This window comes from Polypterus senegalus, chromosome 1 (assembly GCF_016835505.1).
Source record: "Polypterus senegalus isolate Bchr_013 chromosome 1, ASM1683550v1, whole genome shotgun sequence".
In the NCBI taxonomy this organism is placed as follows: Eukaryota; Metazoa; Chordata; class Cladistia; order Polypteriformes; family Polypteridae; genus Polypterus; species Polypterus senegalus.
In genome coordinates this window covers 308,428,976-308,445,260 of record NC_053154.1, presented here as the reverse complement: position 1 = coordinate 308,445,260, position 16,285 = coordinate 308,428,976, and the positions used below count along the sequence as shown (strand labels likewise).

General features: G+C 39.9%; 1 protein-coding gene across 1 annotated transcript in view; it reads left to right on the top strand.

The window, feature by feature from the left end:
• Positions 1–16,285, top strand: part of LOC120514739 — a 105,620-nt gene that overhangs the window by 41,816 nt on the left and 47,519 nt on the right. The window contains exon 5 of the mRNA XM_039735262.1: positions 2,166–2,331. Coding sequence (XP_039591196.1) covers positions 2,166–2,331 — 166 coding nt within the window. The remainder of the gene's footprint in view (positions 1–2,165; positions 2,332–16,285) is intronic.

The following is a 16,285-nucleotide window of genomic DNA, read 5'->3' as shown; positions in this document are numbered from 1 at the left end:
AATTTATAGAGCCTGAACCTGGTGTGAAAACTGGCTTAACTTAATGGCATATTTTGTCTATAATACGCACACTTTTTGGTGTTGGCATTTTAGCAACTTCAGGCGGCAGGACAATGAAGTCAACAGAAAGTCTTGTGTCCTTGTGCTTTTCAATGACGCGTCATTCACATTCCAATGTTCTTGAGCTAATTCTATCCCAGTTAACTGACATTTTCTCTCAATGTCTGCAACATTGGTAATAATGCCTAATGAATACGCTTAATGATAATTACCTTAGTGTGTAGCCTATTTTATATATAAAAATCGTGAGTGGTCTCCCTTTGACATTCTTATATACTCAGATATGGGGATGGATGTTTGAGGAGTAAACCACAAGACAATGATTATAGTTTTATATTATGTACATTAAAGGACCTTCAACAACAAATCAAATCAAATTAATAATATATTGAACAATTATAAAAGTAAAGTAGAATAAATCAGACTCTGCGGCTGCATGAATAAAAGGTAAAGTAGAACTTTCGGTTAGTGGAAATAGCCCAAAAGTTGATAGAAATCTACGTTTTGTGCTGAATACTTGAATGCAAAATTTGGTTGACCTAAGTGAAAGCGTACTCAAGTTATCATGCTTACACACACACACACACACACACATACACCAAGATATAATTCTAAAAATGGTATTTTTGGACTCGGAGGTCTAAAACGTTGAATTCATCAATATTTCAAAATGAAATTTTTGGAGGATTCCAACACTTTCCCTAAACTTCATATATGAGAAAGTCAGGGAGGTCTAAAATGTCGAGATTTATCAAAATCTTACAATACTTTTCGATCTATTATCCAACCCGCTATATCCTAACTACAGGGTCACGTGGGTCTGCTAGAGCCAATTCCAGCCAACACAGGGCCCAAGGCAGGAAACAAACCCTGGGCAGGGCACACACACACACACACACACCAATCACACTGTAAGGACAATTTAGAATCACCAATGCACCTAACCTGCATGTCTTTGGACTGTGGGAGGAAACTGGAATACCCGGAGGAAACCCACGCAAACACGGGGAGAACATGCAAACTCCACACAGGGAGGAACCGGGAAACAAACCCAGGTCTCCTTATACTGCGCCACCCACAATACTTTTCCTATACTTCATATACGAGAAAGTAAAAAGGGTGTGCTGGGCTTCTTACAGCATAACTGTCAATGGCAGCATTACCAAGAAGCCAACCATCACACACATCATGAGACTGATGTCTGCTTCCCACAATATTATTTGATAAAACAATGAAATCATGGATTGAGGTGAGTCACCTCACAATGTTAGTCAGACATATTTTAGTATCATAAATTAATTGATGATATATATATATATACTGTATATTAACTTAATGAAAGGACTTTCTGCTTACAAAAGCAAATTCTCGCTTTATTACAAGACAGTCAGGAAAGGTGGTCAGTGGAGAAAGTCAGTGGAAGAAAAAAAACTCCAATGGAGAAAAAGACCACTGGAGTTCTGCAACTAAAAGCTCACCCAGGCCCTACTAGCCATTCTATCATATATCTAAGAGAGAGAAAAGAATAAAATACAGAGTCAGCCTGTTCAGACATTCTCTTGGACAGGATCTCCATGTTCTTCTTTCTACCACCTGCCTCAAGGAATTTTGATCAGCTACAAATTTAACAAAAAGTCTGATTAAAAAAATAATCTTTAAGTCATCCAGCCATCCTTTATCCAACCCGCTATATCCTAACTACAGGGTCACGAGGGTCTGCTGGAGCCAATCCCAGCCAACGCAGGGCGCAAGGCAGGAAACAAACCCGGGGCAGGGCACCAGCTCACCGCAGACTTTAAGTCATGATTTAAACAACTCTGAGACTCCAGCCTGGTGTATCTTTATAGGTAGATTATTCCATGTTCTGGGAGCTTTTAAACCAAAAAACAATACAGATTATGCAGGGCTTTTATTTTGAAATACTTTAAGCCTACCAAGAATAAATCGAAATAATCTGAATGAAACATTTCTGTGGTGTGACCCTTCAAAGGCAACTGTCATTGCACATCCGGCCAATGAGCTCCCTTGGATTTTGTGTCTCAGCCTTGTGTGAAGTTGTTGAAGTGTTTCTCATTGTTTATTCTTGTTTTGTTTTTTTTTTTCAGACAACATGTGAACTTTCATTTAGTGGCTCAGTGCAATTTTCAGGCTTTCTTGAACTCGTCATTGAGGATTTCCCTCAACAGAACATTACATTAACATACAGTGATGGGTCCTCTGTGAGTCTTACAAATGACCCTCTAAGTAAAATACCACTCCAGGTTTACTACAGTAAGTCTTTCTTTAATGCTTACAGTTTTGATTTATTTTAATATTTCCATAATTTCCATAATATTAAAAATACACAAGAATTCATGGACATTGAAACAAAAATGGATAAGTTTTAAAAAATTCCATCAGTTAATAATTTCTTTAATAATTGGGTTTACATTGTGATTAGTTGTGCTGCTTTACAGTACCAGAGACCTTTGATTCACAAAGTCTTTGGAGTTGGCATATCGTCCCACTGGCTGGATTATTGTGCCAACCTCTCCCTTCCTAAACCAATTGACTATCAACTCAAAAGTGACTTGTTAAGTCTGTGCATACCGCGACATACAGGATTGATTCCTGCCCTTCTCTTGATGCTGGGATTGTGACCTTCTACTATGAATTTGGATCAGGGTCCCCAACTCCGGTCCTGGAGGGTCCCATTGGCTTCAGGTTTTCATTCTAAACCTTTTCTTAATTAGTGCACTGTTTTGCTGTTAATTAACTCCTTTACCGTTCAGTTTACTTGACTTGTTTTGTTCACCTGAATTTCTTCATCGTTCCTCTGAATTGCTTAATTTCTTTCCTTAAATGGCACCCAAACTGAAATGAAATGTGAAGTGAGTGAGCCAACAGAAGACCAACAAAGTCAGGGTCTCAAAGTCCTGCCAGTTTCACTTCAACCATTTTCTTAATTAGGCGCCAAGTCTTGACATTAATTAAACTCATTCTGTAACTCCATGTCTTGTTGCTGCGCTCAATGTGCAATAGCAGACATTTCCAAAACTGTTGATTTATTAAGAGGAGTGTTTTGGGGACCTAAGCAGATCAGCATTCCTGAGACCTTCACCTTTCTTTATTTTCAGATATTGTATGATGAATACAGTTTGCTGGTCATATTTTGGTTCATTTTGTATCTCATTATTGTTTGGCTGGTAATTAAGGAGTCTGAGTCTTTAAGAGCAAGTCAATAAAAAAAAGTCACTAATTAAGAAAGGGGTTGGGGACCCCTTGTGGTGTTAAGGGTCCACAGCTCACTGAGCAAAGGCCATTTTTAAATAATCACCGCACCCGAGGCGGCTTCGTGAGGGGGGGCGATGTTGTAGTGAGCCGTGGGGCAGTCGTCGATGTGGGCGTTTCTCACCGTGTGCACAAGTGAGGAACTGCCCACATTCGTGATTGCTCCCGTGGTTAATGCTACAGCTGTGATGGCCCCTCAGGTTATAAAAAAGAAGCGCAAGTGGTTGAAGGGGAAAAAAAAATGGAGGAATGAGAAAAAGAAACGATCGGAGAGAAAAAGGAAAGGAAAGAGGACGGAGGTTACCGGGAGCAGATGAGGAGGCAGGTCGGTGAAAGAGAGAGAGAGATCGAGCGAGCGAGCGAGCGAACGAACGAACGAGCGCTCACGGGCAGCTGCGAGGGCCTGGGGTGTTGGGCCTACACCCAGGCGTTTGAGTTGGATGTCGCTCCCGCTGAGCGATTATGTAGCGGAGTGACCAAGGGAAGGCGACTGGCCGCAGAGAGGCCGCGGAAAGGCAGCGGAAGTCGGGAGACTTGGTGGTTGGAATCCCCAACGTGGGCGACCTGGCCATTGGTGGAAACCAAGTTCTCCGAGGCTGGGATGAGTGCCATACCGGAGTCAGGGATCGGGAGGTCTCCAGTCTCGAATGTGTGTTGTAGGAGGGCAGCTGCATAGAGAGTGTGACTCCTCTGTTGCGAAGCCTGGACAGGGAGATGCAGGGGAGTCACATGATAAAAGAAGCACCGAGCTTGTTTGTTGTTTTAAGACTGCTTCCTAAAGAAGATTTTTAACCTCTCGTTTTAAAGGATTGTGTTTTTTCCAATGATTTTAACCTCCACCTTTTATTGGATTATTTATTGAAGAAAGAACTGCACTTTATGAACACTTTTTTTTGTTGACTGTTTTTAATAAAAGCACTGTTTTCACTTTTTAACCATCCCCTTGTTCAGATGCTCAATTATTTGCCTTCACTGACTAGCTCACTCGGTAACACTATCGACGGTGTGGGGTTCAAGGGTTCCCAAACAGCCATGGGAGCGTGGAGCCAGAACCCACATCGTCACACCCTTGTTTTAGATTCTGAATGGATGTTCAAAATAGGCTAAGAGACATAAAAAACTAATTCAAATGGATATTGCGCACTTATTGTATTAAGTAAAGTGTCATGGTGAAAGAATGAATGCAGGCCGAGGTTAAAGTGACATCTGAGAGAGCGGACCCTTAAAGGGGTAAGCAGGAGGACCACATAATCATCCCTTTTATCTGAACAAGTGTTCCGACCTAATAGAAGGAGTACAATAGAGGAGCATTATGGATAAAGTGAAGATTAAAGAAGCAAATCAGGCAGCATCATTCTGAAGGAGTAGAGGAGATCAGACAGCGTGTCATGGGAGCCCCATACAGTAAGTAAAAAGCTTTAGTACGCTGACCTAAAGAAAATGAAAGCTTGAACAAGATAAATTTCATAGGTAGTGTAAGAGGCCGCCAGCATTCTTACCCAGCCAGGACGTCTCCAGAATGGAAGGACAGGGTGAGGTAGTTTATGAAGGGCACTGCCTCCCCAGAACCATTAGTTGGCAATCCCCCTGGGTTGCCACGGCTCCACAGATTCCCGCAGGGCACGCTGGGAGTTGGAGTTCGCTACAGCCCTGTTGAGTGCAGGGATTGTTGAGCCCTTATGGACAGGGCTCCTGCCTTACCCAGAAGTATTCCTGGGTCATGAGGATGTGACACCAGAACTACTTCTTAGATGCAGAATATAACGGGCAGCCTCACCATCATTCGGAGGCCAGAGTCGGGAGGAGGTGCATGAAACTCGCCTAATAGGTGTGGAGAAGGAAGGAGGCTGCAAGGCTCTTCAGGAAAGGGACAATGTTTACTGTGTGTTGTACTGAAGGTATCAGTCCTTGGAGATAGCTTCGGGTCGAGGTGCCTTTCCCTGAATAAAGGGCTTTGTGTTGGACTGAACAGGTGTCTTTGCCTGTCTGTGTCAGGTTGGGGCGGCTGGTTCACCCGGGTCTCCACTATAGTTGTAAAGGGTGATATCCTGTGAGTAGTGGGGAGAAAGAAACTATAAGAGAGGTATAGTGTAGAATTTTATTCATTAAAGAATACTCCATAGTTACATAAAGAGTGACCAATGTGAAAGGTGGTGTAGTAATCAAGGATAGTATTAAAGGACAAACAGAAGACACAAGATCTAAAGAATATGCATTTAATATATAGTACCAGTAACGGCGTACTGCATGATAACGTACAATGAATGCACTTGACTTGAGCATTCCTAGTTTTCAGACTGTTTCTCTGCACATTTAGCAGAGGTTGATGTGCTTGCTGCTTCCTGAGCAGCTCTTCGTTTCTCCACCCTAGAGACCCGCTGCTTCTCTTCATTCATCGGCATTGTTTCGCGTTAAAGCTGATTAAATTAGTTTTTGTGTTGCAATTACTTAGTACGTTTTCTTTAATTTTTCACTTAAGCTGACACTTAAGTCTTCAATCTGCCTCAAGAATGATTAGCGAAGGTGGTAGGGAATGAGAATGGCACCCGTACGCATGTGCTGCATGGCCATCCTGCAGTGTGCTGCCGAGAGTTGATTCTACAATGAAATAAAATAAAAATAAACTGAGTAATAAAAATGATCACCCCGAAAGCGGATAGTAGATGTCACGTAGTATATTTGTACCAAATTTCAAGTCAATCGGTGAAACGGTTTGCGACCTACTGGTGATTTATAATCCTGGACAGACAAACGAACAGCCACGTGAGCTTATTATAGAAGAAGATACTAGGTGTACCCCGTGGCTTCACCCACATAGTAATGAAACAGGACAAACTATAAAAATCAATAAAATGTTGGCACTGTATCTGATTGTATTCAGCTCTGACGGGAAAGCGTTCCCTGCATGGGGACAAAAGCACGTGGCCATGATATCTCTGGCAATCAGCAGCTACCCTCTAAAACACATGGAGTGCTGATTTCTCTCTCAAAAACATCAAACGTTACTCCTTAACAATCTGTAGATGATAATGTCTGGTGAACAAACAGGTATCGCTAGCTAAACGGAGGCAAAGTGCACTCCAATCTGTGGCGAGACATAGACTAACTCGAACAGAGGCTGGCAAGTTAGTGAGGCTCTCGGCACACAACCACTCTGTTGGATTCGCATAAATACATTAGGCGCTTTTCCACTGCAAAGTACGGCACAGCACGGTTCAGTACAGCTCACCTTGGTTCGGCTCAGTTTGGCTCGGTTTGCGTTTCGACTGCAGTTTAGTACCGCTTTAGAGTGGGCAGGATTATTCCCGTGTCGTTATAGTTGTGCCGCCTCTACTGCCGTGACACCGTGGAACTTTTACAACAACACGCAGACAACGACAACACTTTAGCTCAACGACGCGCAAGGGTAAGCATCTAAAAAAAGCACATCACTAGCTAACTTTTATCACTGTTGCAAAGCATAAAATGAACTTAACTGCCAGTGTAACATTAAAATGCTGATTCTGTATATTACAGATCTTCCACATTTTGCAAAAAAAGTCGCCGCAACAGACCATCTGTTTGGACATTTAACCGTGCTTCAGAGTAGTGGGATGTGATTGTTCCCGGTTTTACAAACACTCAGTGGCTGGAGAACTTTCGAATGTCTGAAGAAACATTCATCCACTTATGCAAAAAACTGCGTCCAGCGATGGAGAGACGTGACTCAAACTTCCACGTGTGTGTACCTAAAAGAAAAGAATATCCAGTGACGCAGTAATGACGATTTTCTCCGGCCAATCAGTGACCAGCAGAGTTTACACGTCATGTTTTGGTAACGGTTCGGCGCGCTTGGAACCTCGGCTGAGGTGGTACTAAAAAAAGGACTAGGTACCAGGTACTGTTCCCAGTGGAAAACCCCCCAAAAGTGAGCTGAACTGAACCGTGTTGTGCCGTACTATGCAGTGGAAAAGCGCCCATTGATACCGCAAGTGAACTATGGTACTTAGCGCGTTGAGAGAAGTCATAAAATCAACTGGAAAGTTCAAGCAAACTAACCAGATTTAAATCCGTTAAGTAATTCTCTCGTGAAAAGCGGACAGACATACAGATAGAACACGCTTGGACCACAAAATTTTTAAAACCGTTTCTTAGTAAGCACGTATGGGCCAAGAGTAACCTACATTACAAATTTCAAGTCCCAAGCTTCATGGTTCGGGAGATTTTGTGATGAGTGAGTCAGTGGTATTTGTATTTTATATATGTACTAGTAAAATACCCGCACTTCGCTTCGCAGCGGAGAAATAGCGTGTTAAAGAAGTTATGAAAAAGAAAAGGAAACATTTTTAAAATAACATAACATGATTGCCAATGTAATTGTCGTTGGCTTATTTAAGTACTGTGAGTGAATTTGATGATTGTAAAGAGTTTAATTTATGATTGTAAATGTTGTGTATGAGAAATGCACATTTTTAGGATGTAAGGATCTCTTTATAAATGACGTTTGCAGTTCTGCCTTTGGGCTGTAAAATGACCAAACTGTCTCCTGAGCTTACTCTTGACCATGCAATGTACAATTGGCCACGTGAGAAGCAACCACATGGTAGGTGCACAGACAGCGGCCGTGAGGAAAAAGGAAGTGGGATCATGGGTGGCCCTTGTGCATCTTTGCAGTGAAATAAATCGTCTGTTAAGGTAAATAAGGAATGGAACCGCCAACAGGAGAGGTCAGTTCCGAAAGTTCCTTATGGCATAATGGTGAGAACCGCCAAAAAGAACACGTTATTTACGAAAGTTCGTTACGGGGCACGGCACAAAATGAAACATACTTAACTTTTGTAAGTACTGTGTAAAGGATGAGCATGTAAAATTTGGGCTTCCTACGTATATTGGAAGTCGCAGAAATAGTGAGGAGGGGTTTCCCCTATCTATATAAACATTTTATGGGGTACACCCGTTTCCCCTCCTTGGGTGTTACAGTAGGACATGAAACATACCTAACTTTTGTAAGTACACTGCAAGGAATAAGCATGCAAAATTTCAGCTTCCCACTTATATGGAAAGTGGGAGAATTAGTGATGAGTCAGTGATGGCTTTGCCTTTTATCTATATGTATAGATTAATCCTCAGTGAGAAGATGGACAGCCATCTGAGAATCAATGAAGAAATTGCAAAAATCTAATGTAAAAAAAACATTTGGGCTGTAAAGATATGAAAGAGGGGCGGCACGGTGGCGCAGTGGTAGCGCTGCTGCCTCGCAGTTAGGAGACCCGGGTTCACTTCCCGGGTCCTCCTGCGTGGAGTTTGCATGTTCTCCCGTGTCTCCGTGGGTTTCCTCCGGGCGCTCGGTTTCCTCCCACAATCCAAAGACATGCAGGTTAGGTGGATTGGCGATTCTAAATTGGCCCTAGTGTGTGCTTGGTGTGTGGGTGTGTTTGTGTGTGTCCTGCGGTGGGTTGGCACCCTGCCCAGGATTGGTTCCTGCCTTGTGCCCTGTGTTGGCTGGGATTGGCTCCAGCAGACCCCCGTGACCCTATTCGGATTCAGCGGGTTAGAAAATGGATGGATGGATGGAAGACGCTAATGGAGAGATGCGAAGGAATTTAAGGTGGCCTGGGATTACAACTTTTTTGTAGGTTTCAGGGATTCTAGTGTTAAGTCATCTTAAATCCAGTAGGAAAGAGCTAAGCAGCAAATTGAACCCCCACAGAGAATGTAAGCCAGCATAGACACCAGCTATGAGTAAATGATGCCACTTGCAGGCAATAGAAGTTTACTAACCTTCAAAAGAACATATCCATCTTAATCACATGAACGAAAAGATCAGAATTCATAAGTTCAACTAGCATTCACAATTTTATGTTATGTATTATTTGTTATTCTCTTTCATCTATATATATATACGAGCAGAATACCCGCGCTTCGCAGCGGAGAAGTAGTGTGTTAAAGAAGGTACGAAAAAGAAAAGGAAAAATTTTAAAAATAACGTAACATGATTGTTAATGTAATGTTTTGTCATTGATATGAGTGTTGTTCTCATATCTATCTATCTATATATATATATATATATATATATATATATATATATATATATATATATATATATATATATATATATATATATATATATATATATACCAGCAGCAGGAGAAGTAGTGTGTTAAAGAAGTTATGAAAAGGAAAGGAAACATTTTAAAAATAATGTAACATGATTGTCAAAGTAATTGTTTTGTGTATTTGGCGGCAGCGTCACAAAGTTTTTTTCGTCTAGCTGCATCAGAAAATGTACCACGACGTCTGACACGCCCCTTTTTACTGTTTTCTCACAGCTTGGATTGCTACTGTCATATATACACACAAACACACACACACACACATACATACATACATACATATATATATATATACACATATATATACACATACATATCTTCATATCTACATATCTACATACATATCTACATATACACATATATATATATATATACATACCTATCTACATCATATATACACACACATACATACATACACACACAAATTATATATATGTGTGTATGTATGTATATGCATATATGTGTGTGTGTGTGTATATATATATATATATATATATATATATAATGTAGATAGGTGTTTGTGTATATATATATATATATATATACATACATACATATATATACACATTACATACATATATATACACATACATATACTTGTGTGTATAGCTTTTATATATGTGTGTGTATAGCTTTGGTCACTGAGTGCAAGGGAAAAATAATAAAATATAGTCTATAAGTTATTAAACAGTAAAACATTAACGTTTTAAGAAGTACAGGTACATTGAGCCCTACTGGAGTGGTTGCGGGTAAACTACATTTTAAAGACTGTGTAACACAACAGGTAAGTAACTAACAGCAGCTAAAATATATATGGATCATCTCTCGGTAGTAGATCCCTTTTGAAAGGCGCTACACGATGGCTGTGGTATAGAAATTACATTTTCTATGTGAACGTTCAAATTTGTGCCTCTGGTAATGTGCCTTACCGGCATTTAAAGAAAATTAGTTTTGTGTCCTCTGCCGTGTTAAGCGAGAAAGGCTTTGGTTTGGGATAAAAGGAAAAAAGGTGTAAAGAAAGGAAAGTTGCCTTTTTCTTTTATATAGTATAGAGAGATGTGTTCGCTGACGTTATGATCGCCTTTTGGAGACAGTCGCGGTGGGTCTTGTGTAGACTGGTGAGACGTCCCGCCATTAATCGGCTGTGATGGCAGTGTCAGTCCTCCACTCTTGTGCGTGTCTTCATAATCCGGGGTGAGAACCTCATAATCGTATACGTGCAAAAGAAAGTGTGAATCGCCTTAATATTATTTTGCCGTGGTGTAGAAAAGGGGTCCGTGTTTGCACTTGTCTGGGCTATAGCGCAGGGGGAGGATGAAAAAAATTAAAAGTGCTCACTTTGACTTAAGGCAGAAGCGCAGTCAGCGTCTCAAAGGCTGGCACAGCTATGCACGCGCGCTGGCTGCTCGACTTTTGCAGGGCAGGAGACCACAGTTTTGCAGACACGTTCATGATATCAAAAGTCTCAGCTGTTTGGAGGTCATTCATATATTATATGATATATATATATATATATATATATATATATATATATATCAAAATACCCCCTCGCAGCAGAGAAGTAGTGTGTTAAAGAAGTAATGAAAAGAAAAGGAAACATTTTAATAATAACGTAACATGATTGACATTGTCATGAGTGTTGCTGTCATATATATGCCTGCCTAAATAAGTCACCCTCGCTTTGCTCTTACTTTATTTACCGTTCATTTAATCACGGCTAGTGGCGGAAAAATTATAAAATGGAAGGAGGATGGCTTTACCAAAACAATTATTGATGGCGAATCGATTATTCATAAAGCTTGAATTGGTGATGTTTTTCTGTGTTAACCTCATATTTTTTCATACTTCTTCTCAAACTAAGGTGGTGCGAGGGTAAAATGAATCGGGATGCGCTGATCAATGTAATCCGTGTACCAGGAAATCATGCATTGACAAAAGCTCCCTTTGCTTGTAATGCAAAGTGTGATTAAATGCATTATTTTTTAACGCGTTATGGAGCACATGCATCAAAGCTTCTCAGCTGTGCTTGTGCTAAGAAAAGGAAAGATTTTAAAAATAACGTAACACGATTGTCAATGTAACCTTTTGTAAGTAGTGCCTGGAGGATTCAGTGTGGAGAAACTCTATAGAGACAGCGTGTGTATTAACTTGTGGATTTTTCTGTGAGTATTTGGTGGCAGTCTGACAAGTTGCTTCGAAGACGGCGTTAGCTGAGCTCAGCTCAGAGCCAAATGAGATGAATGGGAGGGGAGATGATGACGTGACTCCCCCACCCGCCTTAACTGTCAATCCCCCACAAACAGAGTCTCTCGAATTTGCATAAGCACACCCCTTCACCTACAATTTTAACTTAGTTATAAAGTGATCAAAACTCTCGTTTATATCCTGCGTCCTCTCATTAAACTTGTATCCCTCATTACCTGTGGGCATGTGAAACGCCAGCGTAGCCTGTCTATGAACTTAATTTAAAGTTTAGGTTTACACCTTGCTTTCTTTCCGAGGTAGCAGCAGTCATGAATATGGTAGTATATGTCACTCGCTCGCTTCTTATTGTTTCGCTGCCTTCTCAATTATATAATGTATGTTTTCTTAAGCGCTTTTTGGAGGTCTTCCTGGTTTTCTACGCACTGCGTTGACAGTCAGTTCACGTGATTACGTGAGAGGCGTGATGATGTCACACGAAACTCCACCCCCCCCACGTCATTCCAGCTCAACTCCATTACAGTTAATGGAGAAAAATACCTTCCAGTTATGACCATTAGGCGTAGAATTTCGAAATGAAACCTGCCCAACTTTTGTAAGTAAGCTGTAAGGAATGAGCCTGCCAAATTTCAGCCTTCTACCTACACGGGAAGTTGGATAATTAGTGATGAGTGAGTGAGTGAGTGAGTGAGTGAGGGCTTTGCCTTTTATTAGTATAGATATATTTATTCATATATATTGTTTTATATATACAGGTAAAATTCCATTACAACGAACTGCCAGGGACCAAAAAAAAAATTGTTGTAATGGAAATTTCGTAGTAATGAGATTCTGTATTGTCACTATAGTGCTTTCTTTAACTTGCATCCAGGAATTTGCAATCATTTCAATAGCTTCTTTTGTGTTAATTTTAATCTCCTTCTGCCTACAAATTATGCTGATGAGAATGTTTCTCAGCATTTCCTTGCGATAATACACTTTCAGAGTGAGAATGATGCCCAATTCCAAATGCTGAAGCACTGCTGTACAATTAGGTGGGAGGAATTCAACACAAATATTATCTAAATGTGGAAGCATGTTGTGGGCAGCACAGTTATCAATCAGAAGCCGAATCATCCTTTTCTTCTTCTTCATATTGTGAGGTTTCTAAACTCTTTTGGGATCCTCCCCTACTCCCCACCCAATGTGCTAAGAAAATTAGGGAATGGGAATGACACGCTGAAGTGCATCCGAAGCGCGATTTCCACGTCTGTGGAAGATTGTTTGTCTGTTGCTGGGGCAGAGCAACAGCAGGCTCACAGAGCTTCAGTGAAGCGCCACAGAAGCAAATCATAAAAGATCGGGGTTGCATTATAAGTCCCTGTCCTGCACCCCAAAGCAAGGAGGCTTAGTCTCAATACTTTAGCAAAACCAGCTTTATCCAGTTTGAAACAGGAACAGCAGGGTTATTTATTGTAGTGTGATCTGCCACTCTCCTATTCAGCAGTCAGGCAGGGTCGTGGCCAGGTTAGTGTCCAAATAATACTGTTCCCTGCATTTACACATTTACAATGTTCCTTGTATCACCCATCAAGATCTTTCCTGTTTGCTTCGGTGAAGAGCCGCAGCAGAGCTGTGAGCCACAGACGTGGTGATTGCACTTCGGGACGCTCTTCGGCGTGTTGTCCAGTTGGGGTAGGTCTCAAGAGAGTTTAGAAACCTCACATTTTCTTGAATGAGTGCCGCATTAATAGGAATGTTTCTTGAACGAGCATCACTGAACCACATAAAAACTGCTTTTTCAACGTCTTCAAATGCAGCAGTTCACATATGTTTGCAACCTGGTGTTACAGTGTCAATGGCGAAATTCCGAATTCACTGGCAATGTCTTTTTTTCTTTTTGCCGCAATCAAAAGCTGCAAAAATGTAACTTTTTTTTTCTAATATGAACTGTTACCATTTTTTCGTGTCTGCCATTTCTATAGGAGGGTGACAATGAGTTAAATTCCAATGGATGTTTTTCAGATGTTGACGAGCAATAGGCAAAAGGTATCACTGAAAACCGCAGGAAACAAAAAAGGCATAAAAAAAAAAAAAATGACAAGGAAAGTTTGAAGAAAGAAAAAAAAATTACAGTGTCTCTGTTTGGAGATCGTTGTGCACAACTGAGCTGCGACCACAGAATTAACTGCTCTGTGGATGATTCATTCAGGCATTTCAAGGTCACTTTGTTGTAATGAAAACATATGCTGAATATACTTCATAGTAACGAGATTTCTATAGACTCGTGTCGTATGGGGAAACTGTCGGGACCATAAAAATACTTCGTTGTAATGAAATTTCATTGTAAAGATATTCATTGTAAAGGAATTTTACCTGTACTCTCATATGTCCATCTTATATTATTCTTATGTTATAAATTGTATTATTTTGTTTGTTTCAACGAGTGTGTCTGGGTTATTTGTGAAAGTAAGTCTTTGGCCACGCCAAACCACAAAGGAAAAAGTGAAAGTAGTTAACATAGACTTTGGCCAATTTGTGAACCTTGTCCATAAAATGTTCAGATCTCTTCATAGTTCTGGTGGACCAGCTGGGAAGTGAAACAGAGATCCCTCACTCAGCCTCCATTTACCTTTCCATCCCATCTAGGTTGTCTTGTTGATTGTTTTAATTAATTACCAGCATTGGTGAAGGTAAAACTGATAATTTACCAATTGTGTAATCATACACCCCTTCTTACTCTACTATGTGATCACTGGGATTGTGACAAAGGATGTCACTGTGTAATTTGTGTTGGTGGCACAATATGCCTAGTGTCTATCTTTATGATTGACATCTTTAAAACAATTAATATTTTGTAAGTGTTAAGTTAAGTCTTTCGGTTGATCTTGATCTTTTTATCTTAATTTGGTTCTGATGTGTGGCATTTTCAGTTCATGGTTTTCACCACATGCCTGTCTCTAGAATTTTATTAGTTTGAATCTTTATGAAGCAATGTTTTAATTCTTGGTCTTTAGTCCATTTTGTCTCATCAACATAGACTGCAAACTGCTCATTACACAAGGGTGTGTTATGCTGGGTGAGTTAGAGCTGCAGGATTTAAGTAAATGCTTTCTATACTTTAGGTCCATAGCATTTACTATGAACAATTTGAAAATGGACTGGAGTTCAGGGGAGTTTGATACAGTATTAATTAGACCAAGAGATGGAAGGCACTGAAACAATCAAGCAGAAGTATAATCTAACCACAAGCAAGAATAAGAAATGAAGAATCTGTCTAAATCAAATCACCAAAGCCAAATCACAGAAGGTGAAATCAAAATCAGAGTAAAAAAAAAAATCAAAGTACTTGCATTAGTCTATTTCCCTTCAGCCTACCGATTGTTTTTGAATATTTTTAGAAAACAAATCTGCTACTTGAATACTGAATACTCTGTACCACCTTCTTAAATAATATCTGGATTATGATGTCACAATATTTGACATTACTGACCATATCACTGGCAATAGATGGCATTGCTATATTCAATGTGACCATGAACACCTTCAAAATGGTGGTGCCCATGGAAGATGACTGCTGAAAATGGTACCGAAAATGTTAACACAGTTAAAATAATGGAAAAATAAAAACAAAATAAAGAAGTTCAAAAATTCCAGAGATGGAACAAGCCAGAAGAGACAATGTTAACAACAACACAGGTTGTTAATGTCACAGTACGTGGAAATCTTCCTTTCATAGCTACAGCCAATCTAACTCTTCAGCACATTTCTTGAACCAGTTACAGATGGGCTTATGTATTTTTTCGTGGGAAGATAAATGATGTTTTTTCTGTTTAATACAGCTTGATGTCTATCCGTGGTATGTTGTGTCAAAAAGCCACTGATCTGATTTATAATTATTTAAATATATTATAAACCAGTGGTTCTCAAACTGTGGGGTGGACCCCCCTAGGGGCATGTGAAGTAACAAATAGGGGGGCACAAAGATGTGAAAAAAAAACAAGAATCAAAAATATGAAAAATACATCTATTGAAACCAAAACAAATTAACTTAAACTACATTCTGATACTAGCAAAATAAATATACAGTTAGATAAATGCCGATAAAAGTTAAGTAGGTATAATAAAATATGCATCTAGGATACATCATTGATTAAAAAAAGAACAAATTGGTATTAGTGGGCTCCTTTCAAAAAAACGTTAGGAGGACGCGATTAAAACTGTTATGAAAACTCTGATCACAAATACTTAAAGGTTGAGAAACGCTGTTATAAACCATGGCAAAAAACAAGATGTGCTTACCGTGCATCAAGGTAAGTTCTCATTCTCTTAACCCTTAGGAAAATTCTTCCATGGTGTACATTCTCAAGTTATTTAAATCAAAGCTTTTCAAAGCTTGGAATAGCAGAAGTGCATTTTAACAAAAAAAATCTCTACACATCAATAGACTGCACTTCACTGTACCTGCCAAGCTTATGTTAAACGGCTAGGTGACTTGTTCCCAACACATCATTTTAAATTACTCTTCATACTTTAGGCCGCCATATTCATGCAGACTGAATGTATTATACAAGATAATTTGCAAGTGACTTCTCCTCAGCTTTAATACTGAGACACCAACCGCCAGATGATGACTACCTTTACTGTCACCATTGGACACTTACTTGCTTTTTTCTGTGTTT